Source organism: Hypanus sabinus, chromosome 6 (genome assembly GCF_030144855.1).
Source record: "Hypanus sabinus isolate sHypSab1 chromosome 6, sHypSab1.hap1, whole genome shotgun sequence".
Lineage (NCBI taxonomy): Eukaryota > Metazoa > Chordata > Chondrichthyes > Myliobatiformes > Dasyatidae > Hypanus > Hypanus sabinus.
The window spans coordinates 110,222,583-110,233,645 of NC_082711.1; the positions used below are offsets into that span (position 1 = coordinate 110,222,583).

The window sequence follows — 11,063 nt, forward strand, 5'->3', positions numbered from 1 at the left end:
TGGTCATTCACTCACGTGTCGTGGTCTCAGAACCCACTCCAAATATTTTCCCCAACATGGCGCCAGGGACTGTTTTGCTCACTGTGATTTCAAGCACCGAGGCTTGGAGTTGCAAGAAATGGCTGGGAGTGAACATGAAATGATTTCACTATGTTAGCTAGAACTATGAAGAATTTGAAGGTATTGACAATTACCTTGAATGTTACGCTGAAAATGAAGATTTGGAGGATGCAATTGCTGACAGCATTGCGTGAAGGCAGTCTATATCTACACTAGGTTACTCAGATTGTCTTTTTTATACCTTTTTAACTATTTTCACGAAACTTCAGCTAATTGAGGCAGCTGCATAATTTGGCCAAATGTACTGGTCCTAATTAACAGGAATCCATTGAAGAGATTTCTTATTATAATCAATGTTTTTAAAATGTATTGCACTCTCCTGCTGCTGCAAAACAACAATCTTCATGACCTGTGCCAGCGATGCTAAAACTGATTCTGACTTTGCCTCTGTCTCTCTCCTCCCCAGATACATCCAAACCCATTCACTCAACCAGGGACACCTATCAGCCTTCAGTTTTTATCCACTGCACTGTGTCATTTCCTTCCTTGTTAACATTGTAAAACTTACCAACACATGCAAGTGCAATAATAATACTTTCCAAAATCCCAACACATAGAACCTAAAATGAAATGGGATGAAAAATAAATGAATATGTTTAACTCTTGGATCGTGGGGGCAAAGATATACACCTGAATGGGTAAAGGACACATTCAGAGGCAATAAGTGGAAAACAGCACTGTTTTTGAAACATCCTAACCACCTTGATGTTGATGATACTTAGTTCATTTTATTCAAAATGGTCCTCCCTCAATAAGACATTGGTCTGATCAAACTTGGAGTATTGTGAGCAGTTTTGGGCCCCTTATCTAAGAAAAGTGTGCTGGCATTGGAGAGGGCCCAGGAAACCTATTCAATGTTTAAAGACTGAGATAGAGTGCATGAGGAGAAGATGTTTCCTATAGTGAGGGAGTCTAGGACCAGAGGGCTCAGCCTTAGAAGAGAGGGAATGTTCATTTAGTACAGAGATAAGAAAGAATTTCTTTAGCCAGAGGGTGATGAACGTGTGCAATTCTTTGCCATGGACAAGTCATTAGGTATATTTAAAGTGAAGGTTGATAAGTTCTGTATTATCCAGGGCCTCAAAGTGTACAGACAGAAAGCAAGAGAATGGGGTTGAGAGGGATATTAAGTCAGCCATGATGGAATGGTGGGGCAGACTCAATGGGCCAAATGGCCTAATTCACCCCCTATGTCATATAATCCAATACACAATAATCAGGATTTCACTCTTCTCCAACTTGGGAATCCATTCAGCCTATGGAGCCTGTACTTGTGCTGAGTGCAGTCTGATTTTCACACGTTTCCTGGTAACCCACGCTCTCCCCCGTCCTTTAACATAGAACATTACAGCACAGTACAGACCCTACGATCGACGGCATTCTGCCAACCTTTTAACTTACTCTAAGATCAATCTAGCCCTTCCCTCCTACATAGCCCTCCATTTTTCTATCATCGAAGCGCCTCTCTAAGAGTCTCTTAAATGCCCCTACCGGATCCACACACCCACCACCTCTGACAACTCCCCAACACTTTCCTCCAATCACCTTAACATTATGCCCCTTTGTATTTGCTATTTCTGTCTTGGGGGAGAATGTCTCTGGCTGTCCACTCGATGTACACCTCTTCTCATCTTGTACACCTCTGTCAAGTCACGTTACCATCCAGTCTACAGAGCCTGCATTGGGCTGAGTGCAATGTTCCCCCATATTCGCCTGTAACTCCCTCTCTCTCTCTCTCTCTCTCTGCTGCCTGTGAGTATCTCCATTCATAGCCCCTGCAACCAGAACTCCCCATCACCTGTGATAACTACGTTTCAATCCCGTCACTAAATGTGGCAAATCTTCAAATCAGACCCGAAGACAAAGGAGCTGAAGTAGGTCATTTGGCCCATCGAATGTTCTCTGCCATTTCATCATGGGTGTAATTATCCTTCTCAATCCCATTCTCCCGCCTTCTCCCCATGACCTTTGACACGCTGACTAATCAAGAACCTGTCAACCTCCGTTTTAAATGGACTCAATGACTTGGCCTCCACAGTGGGGCATGGCAATGCAAGGTTTAAAAAGTAAATCAGAACTGTGTCCTAGAGTACATACAAGTTTAAACTGGAAATGCAAGAGAACTGGAATCACCAGAGTAACTCAATTATCATCTAAGCATAAGTATTTCCAAACATGTCAGATACCCATCTCGGAGGCAGTGCTGTATCATAAAGACACAATTTCTCCATCTGTAAGAGCAAATCCACAAATCTACTCCATATACACTCAGTGGCCACATTATTAGAGACCTTCTGTACCTAATAAAGTGGACAATGAGTGTAAGTTCATGGTCTTCTGCTGCTGTCGTCCCTCCACTTCAAGGTTCAATGTGTTGTGCGTTCAGGGGTGCTTTTCTGCACACCACTGTAACGTGATTATTTGAGTTACTGTCACCTTCCTGTCAGCTTGAACCGGCCCGGTCATTCTCCTCTGATGCCTCTCATTGACAAAGCATTTTCACTCACAGAACTGCCACTCACCGGATTTTTATTTGTTTTTTGCACCTTTCTCTGCAAATTCTAGAGACTGTTGTGAGATCAGCAGTTTCTGAGATACTCATATCACCCCGTCTAGCACCAACAATCATTCCATGGTGAAAGTAATTTAGAACACATTTCCTCCCCATTCTGATGTTTTGTCTGAACAACTGGACCTTTTGACCATGTCTGCATGCTTTTATGCATTGTGTTGCTGCCAAATGATTGGGTGATTAGTATTGATGAGGTGTACAGGTGTGCCTAATAAAGTGGCAACTGAGTGTATGTGGATGGTAATGGGCAGAAAACTGAAATTATTACACTTCTGAGACATTCAAATGTTACAACACTACAGATGACAAAATATTAAAATCATTCTATGAGACCATTCAAGTTGTACACTGAGCGTTCACGTAATTGAAGACACAATATTCCACAGATGAGATTCAAAAATCTAACAAATGAAAACAGGGAAGTCTTGGTCCTTCAGGCGGACTGCTCCAGTAATAAAAGACTTCACATCAGTAAGACACAAGGTGTGGGCTCTGAAAAACAGGAAAAGCATCATGTAGTCAGATTCTGATGTTTAAATCCAGTGCTCTTTCAGAAGTTGAGAAGGAGACACTGAATTAATTGCTTCACAGTCAATTTTATAAAGTACTGATAGAACAAAGGAAAGTTGGACAATGATACAGGTTGACTAAGCAGAGAGAGACTAAGGTGGTGCCTACTAGAGAACAGCCATTGTTAGACCCACAAATAAGGAAAATTTATAGATAAGAGTTAACCATTTAGAAGGTCATTCAAATAATAGAGTGCAAAGAAGCTTCCAGAGCTTTCCAGAATTATACTTTGCACAGTATAACTACTAGGGGCATACTAAACTTGCTCATACATACAAGCAGATAATTAATTGCTATCCTGCAAAGAAAATAACAATTTAACAGTCTAATCTAAGATCTAAACTGTCAGATCCTACAATGTACACGTGTTATGGAATTACCTGTTAAATGTAACAGTGAAGGGATGCGGATGGATAATTACACACAACAGAACACCAGCTCGGAGCTGAATGTGATTGACTGAAAACAAGCCTCAGTATTTCGAACATTGCCACTGGATTCTGTGCTGGTGGTCTTATGCCAGAGTTGCACATAATAACTAAAGGCATTTTCAAGAACAAGCTCTTAATCAAAAGGTTAAAAGTAAAACAAAAATCACCAAGAGGCAATTCTTAGCAACTTGAATTTTTGAAGCCATGAGGCCATTAAACATAGGAGCAGAATTAAGCCATTCAGCCCTTTGAAGCTGCTCTGCCATTCCACCATGGCTGCTTTCGTATCCCTCTCAACCCCATTCTTTCGCCTTCTCCCCGTAACCCTTCCTAATCAAGAACCTATCAAATGCTGTTTTAAATGACTTGGCCTCCACAGACGTTTGTGGCATTAGAAAAAGAATAAGATACAGTTTAAAAACAAAGTAGTGATTATTAACAAGTTAATAATTTTACTTCACTTCAGGTAATCCCATTGGAACTACCTCCTCTGTAGGCTTCAGCCTCTCCTACATGCCTATACTGCTCTCCGATGGTTCAGGGACCTGTCGATCATCAAAATTCACCTCTCCTTGAATACATTGGGCCAAACCCATAAGACCATAAGTCATAGGAGAATTAGGCCTTTTGTCCCCTCGAGTTCTCTCTGCCATTCCATCATGGCTGATTTATTATCCCTCTCAACCCCATTCTCCTGTCTTCTCTCCGTAACCTTTGATGCCCTGACTAATCAAGAACCTACCAATATCCGCTTTAAGTAAACACAATGACTTGGACTCCACAGCTGTCTGTGGCAATGAATTCCAAAGATTCACCACCCCCTGGCTGAAGAAATTTCTCCTCATTTCTGTTTTAAATGGACTTCCCTCTGTTCTGAAGGTGTGCCCTCTGATCCTATACTCACCAACTAGGAAACATCCTCTCCACACCTACTCTATCTAGGACTTTTGATAGGCTTCATTGAGATCCCCCTCAACCATTCTTCTAAAATCCAGTGAGTACAAGGTCAGAGCTATCAAACACTCCTCAAATATTAACCCTTTCATTCCTGTGATAATTCCCGTGAATGTCCTCTGGACCTTCTCCAATGCCAACACATCTTTTCTCAGATAAGGGGCCCAAAACTGCTCACAATATTCCAAGTGTGGTTCAATGACTTGTAAAGCCTCTGCATCGCATCCTTGCTTTTATATTCTAGTCCACCTGAAATGAATGCTAACATTGCATTTGCCTTCCTCACCCTCGACTCAACCTGCGAGTTAAACGCCTGGACAGGTCCCAGGCAGGGACCTGCTGCTCGTCTCCACCTTGTACTACGAACCAGGACACGGAGATCAGAGTAGAGCCAAAGAGCATTTTGGGAAGGCAGCTTTCTAGATCTCTTGGCAATCACTATCCACAATTCTTTGTGTCATAAGGCAGGCTTAGAATTGTTTACTGATCTTGCTTCAGATCCTCGCCCCCTTGCTTTTCCCCGATTCTGAACTAAAATAATCTGATAGTGGTTTATAAAATTATGAGAGGAACAGATCGAGCATACAGACAGTATTTTTCCCCCAGGGTTGAAATTTCGAATACCAGAGGGCGTGCATTTAAGGTGAGCAGGCGGGGAATTCTAAAGGAGAAGTGCGGGGCAAGTTGTTTTACATGGGGAGTGGCGGGCACCTGGAACACTCTGCACAGGGTGCTGGTAGAGGCGGATGCGTTATGGACTTTTAAGGGATGTTTAGACAGGTACATGATCGTGAGGAATATGGAAGGATATGGACATAGTGTAGGCAGAAGAGATTAGTTCAGTTAGCCATTTGGTTACAAATTTGATTGGTTTGGCACAACATTGTGGGCTAAAGAGCCTGTTCCTTGTACTGTACTGTTCCATGTTCTGAAGGGGTTACCAGGGCAACACCCACCCGCACCTTTTCTGCAGTCTCTTGGACAGTACAGGCCCTTCAGCCTATGATGTTGTGTCAACCTTTTAACCTACTCCAAGATCAGTCTAACCCTTCCCTCCCACATAATCCTCCATTTGTCTATCAGCCATGTGCTTCCTAAGAGCTTCTTAAATTATGTACCTCAACCACCACCCCAGCAGGGCATCCCACACACCCACCACACTATGTAGAAAAAAGCCTACCTCTGTCATCCCCCCCATACTCAATCGCCATAATCAGATTTATTATTACTGATAAACTCATTTTTGTGTGCCATATTCTGCCAGAGCCTCTGCAACCACTTATGTTTCAAGTGGTTGTCTTGGAGGAAAGTCCCCCACGTTCTCTTAGAGTGCAGTTTTTTTTTAACGAGGCCGAGTTGCAAGCTCGACACTCAACCCGGCACAGGTGGAAAGCGTGTCTGGGAGCGGCCTGACTGGATTCGAACTCGGGAACCTTCGCTCCGGAGTCTGGCGCTGATGTCACTGCGCCACCAGCCGGCCTGTCAAACTGCATGTTGCAAAAGTTAAGTTCCTGCGGCAGCAGTACAGTGCAACACATAAAATAAACTATAAGTTATCACAAGAAAAATATACAAAGATAAATAAGTTGTGCAAAGAGAGCAAAAAAATATTGAGGTAGTGTCCATGGGTTCATTGTCCATTCAAAAATCTGACAGTGGAGGGGAAGAAGCAGTTCGCAGAAGATTGAGTGGGACCCTTTATTCTCGGGGTAGTAATGAGAAGAGGGCTTGCAGCGAGTACTGGGTATGGATGCCTTTTGAAGAAGTCCTTGATGCTAACAAGGTTAATGTCCGTGATGGAGCTGGTTGAGATTACAGCCTTCTGCCACTTGCTCCCTTAAAAAGTCTCTGGCCATCCACTCAATCTATGCCTCTTATCATCTTGTATAGCTTTATCAAGTCACCTCTCATCCTCTGTTACTCCAAAGAGAAAACTTGCTCAACCTGTCCTCATAAGACACACTCTCTAATCCAGGCAGTATCCTGGTAAATCTCCTCTGAGCCCTCTCTAAAGCTTCCATGTCCTTCCTGTAATGATGAGGTGACCAGAAATGAACACAATATTCCACATGTGGTCTAACCAGGGTTTATAGAGTTGTAACATTACCTCATCACTCTTGGACTGAATTGTCCCGACTAACAAAGGCCAACACACCATATGCCTACTTATCCACCCTGTCAATTTGCACCGCAACTTTTTTTTTAAAACTTTTTTTATTGCATTTTTAAATGATTACAAAGTATGAAAAAACAATGTATATAACCCTTACCCCATCCCCTTAACCCCTCCCCCCTAACTGCCCTATAGAAAAAAAAGAAAGAAAGAAAGAATGCCTGGTTGTTGGAAGATCTCCACATGCTCCATGGAATTCATAATAACTTTAATATGTATTTTTATTTCTTTTCCCTAATAACCAATTGTTTCATCTTCAGAGCATCTAAACATTTAATCCTGTCTTTTGTAAATAAGGGCTCCAAATTTTCAGAAATGTTTCATATTTATCTCTTAAATTATAAGTAATTTTTTCTAATGGAATACAACCATAGATTTCTTTCTTCCAAGAATCTATACTTAAATGTGTATCCGATTTCCAAGTAACTGCAATAGCTTTTTTGGCTACTGCCAGTGCAATTTTTATAAATTCTTTCTGATACTTATTTAGTTTGAGTTTCGGTTTTATCCCTTCAATATCACCTAGTAAAAATAATATTGGATTATGAGGAAGTTGTGTTCCTGTAATTTGTTCCAGCAAAAGTCTTAAATTTGTCCAAAAAGGTTGAATTTTAGAGCAAGACCATGTCGAATGTAAAAAAGTACCAGTTTCCTGGTTATATCGGAAACACTGATCCGATAAATTTGGATTTAATTTTTTTATTTTTTGTGGTGTAATATGTAATTGATGTAGAAAATTATACTGCACTAATCTTAACCGAACATTTATTGTATTTGTCATACTATCAAGACATAGTCTTGACCAATTTGTTTCTTCAATTTTAATATTCAAATCACTTTCCCATTTTTGTCTTGACTTATGGACTCCTTGCTTAATTACCTGTCTTTGAATCAAGTTATACATGCAAGATATAAATTTTTTAATATTTCCTTTTTGAATTAAAATTTCTATTTCATTAGATTTCGGCAATAACATTGTTTGACCTAATTTTTCTCTTAAATACGCCCTTAATTGAAAGTAACAAAATAAAGTGTTGTTTGATATTTTATATTTATTCTTTAATTGATCAAATGACATTAATATACCTCCTTCAAAACAATTCCCTATATATCTAATCCCATTTTGAATCCAATTATATAAAAGTTGATTGTCCATTGTGAAAGGAATAAGTCTATTTTGAATTAAAGATCTCTTTTCTAATAAAGATTTTTTTGTCTCATCATCAACATTTATCTTATTCCATAAATCAATCAAATGTTTTAATATAGGAGATTCTTTCTTTTCCCGTATCCATTTAGATTCCCATTTGTATATAAAATCTTCTGGTACATTTTCTCCTATTTTATCTAATTCTATTCTAATCCATGCCGGTTTATCTTTCTCGAAAAAAGATGCAATAAATCTAAGTTGATTTGCTTTATAATAATTCTTAAAATTTGGAAGTTGTAATCCTCCTAGATCAAATTTCCATGTCAATTTTTCCAACGATATTCTTGACATCTTACCTTTCCAGAGGTATTTCCTCACATATTTGTTTAACTCTTGAAAAAACTTCTGGGGTAATTGTATTGGTAATGATTGAAATAAATATTGTAATCTAGGGAATATATTCATTTTTATAGTATTTACTCTACCTACTAATGTTATTGGTAATGCCATCCATTTTTCAAGATCTTCCTGAATTTTTTTCAAAAGTGGTAAGTAATTTAATTTGTATAAGTTTTTTATATCATTATCAATTCTTATACCTAAATATTTTATACCATTTGCTGGCCATCTAAATTGAGTTATTCATCGACATTGATTATAATCTCCTTTAGTAAGAGGTAAAATTTCACTTTTATCCCAATTTATTTTATAACCCGATATTTTCCCATATTCTTCTAGTCTATAAGATAATTTGCGTAGTGAATGTAATGGATCTGTTAAATAAAGTAGAACATTATCAGCAAATAAGTTAATCTTGTATTCTTCCTGATTAACTCTGAAACCCTTAATATCTGGGTCCATTCTAATTAATTCAGCTAGTGGTTCTATTGCCAACACAAATAAAGCAGGTGATAGTGGGCAACCTTGCCGAGTTGATCTTGTTAACTGAAATGATGTTGAAATTTGACCATTTGTCACTACTTTAGCTTTGGGATTAGTATTTAAGGTTTTAATCCATTTTATAAATGATGTTCCTAGTCCATATTTTTCCAATACCTTAAATAAAAAATCCCATTCCAATCTATCAAATGCTTTTTCTGCATCTGAAGCAACTGCCACACTCATTTCCTCCCTCTTTTGTGCTAAATGGATTATACTAAATAACCGAGTTACATTATCTGCCGATTGTCTATTCTTGATAAATCCTGTTTGATCCATATGCACTAATTTTGGTAAGCATTTAGATAATCTATTAGATAAGATTTTTGCTATTATTTTATAATCGGTGTTTAATAAAGAAATAGGTCTATATGATGCTGGTTTTAAAAGGTCTCTGTCTTTTTTTGGCAATACTATTAAAATAGCTGTTGAAAAAGATTCTGGAAGTTTATGCGTTCTTTCCGCTTGATATATTAACTCCATAAAAGGAGGAATTAATAAATCTTTAAACTTTTTATAAAATTCAGGTGGAAAACCATCTTCTCCTGGAGATTTATTACTTTGAAGTGATCCCAAAGCTTCTTCAACTTCCTTCAATGTAAAAGACATACCTAATCCCTTCTGTTCTTCTGTATTTAATTTTGGAAGAGTTATTTGTGATAAAAATTCTTCTATCTTAACGTCATCATTCTTTGATTCTGATTTATACAACTCAGAATAAAAATTCTTAAAAGCCTCATTAATTTCTAGAGGCTTATAAGTAATTTCATTCACTTTTGTTCGAATTGCATTTATTGTTTTAGAAATCTGATCTGTTTTTAACTGCCATGCAAGAACTTTATGTGATCTTTCACCTAATTCATAATATCTCTGTTTAGTTCTCATAATTGCTTTTTCTGTTCGATATGTCTGGAGTGTATTATATTTTAACTTCTTATTAATAAGTTGTCTTCGTTTTTCTTCTGTCATATTTCTTTGAGATTCTTTTTCTAATTTTATAATCTCTTTTTCCAATTGATCTATTTCTATCATATATTCCTTCTTAATTTTAGAAGTATAACTTATTATCTGGCCTCTCAAATATGCTTTCATTGCTTCCCACAATATAAATTTATCATCAACTGAATGTAAATTTGTATCTAAAAAGAACTGAATCTGCTTTTTCATAAAGTCACAAAAATCTTGACGTTTTAGTAAAATTGAATTAAATCTCCATCTATAAATTGATTCCTCTTTATCTATCATTATCATTGTCATTATTAAAGGAGAGTGATCAGACAATATTCTTGCTTTATATTCCACGTTTTTCACTCTATCTTGAATATTTGTTGATAATAGGAAAAAATCTATCCTTGAATATGTTTTATGTCTATTTGAATAGAATGAATAATCCCTTTCTTTTGGATTGATTCTTCTCCATATATCAATCAAATTTAAATCTTTCATCAATGATAGAGTTAATTTGGCTACTTTTGATTTTGTAATAGCCTTTGTTGATCTATCTAAAACTGGATCTAAACAAAAATTAAAATCTCCACCTATTAATATTTTATCATGTGCATTAGCCAAATTCAAAAAGACCTCCTGTATAAATTTTACATCATTTTCATTTGGTGCATAAATATTCATAAGAGTCCATAGTTCTGAAAAAAATTGACAATGTATAATTAAATATCTTCCTGCCGAATCAATTAATACATTTTGTATTTTAATTGGTAAATTTTTATTAACCAAAATTGCAACTCCTCTTGCCTTTGAGTTAAATGAAGCTGCAATAACATTTCCAACCCAGTCTCTTTTTAATTTCTGATGTTCTATATCCGTTAAATGAGTTTCTTGTAAGAAAGCTATATCTATTTTCATTTTTTTAATGTATGTTAAAATTCTTTTTCTTTTTATTGGTCCATTAAGCCCATTAACATTAAAACTTAAAAAATTCAATAAATTAGTCATTATTTTTATTTATGTTACTCCAATCTATAATAATACCTAATCTTTCAACTTTCATTGTATCCTGGGAAATCTTTTTAGAAGTCTCCATGTTGCTATGTGTGTCCCCACCAATCATCCAGGCAAAAGAATAGAAGAAAAATAGAAAATAAAGAAAAAAACAAAATACCCCCCTACTAACGTTGTGAAAGAAAGGAAACACAA

At 37.2% G+C, this 11,063-nt stretch overlaps 1 protein-coding gene across 3 annotated transcripts in view; it reads right to left on the reverse strand.

Moving 5' to 3' along the window:
* Window positions 1-1,621: 1,621 nt before the first annotated feature.
* Window positions 1,622-11,063, reverse strand: part of LOC132395750 (cryptochrome-1-like) — a 160,460-nt gene continuing 151,018 nt past the window's right edge. For all 3 annotated transcript variants that reach the window (XM_059972727.1, XM_059972726.1, XM_059972728.1), the window contains exon 12: window positions 1,622-3,184. In XM_059972727.1, coding sequence (XP_059828710.1) covers window positions 3,161-3,184 — 24 coding nt within the window. In that variant the 3' untranslated portion in view covers window positions 1,622-3,160. The remainder of the gene's footprint in view (window positions 3,185-11,063) is intronic.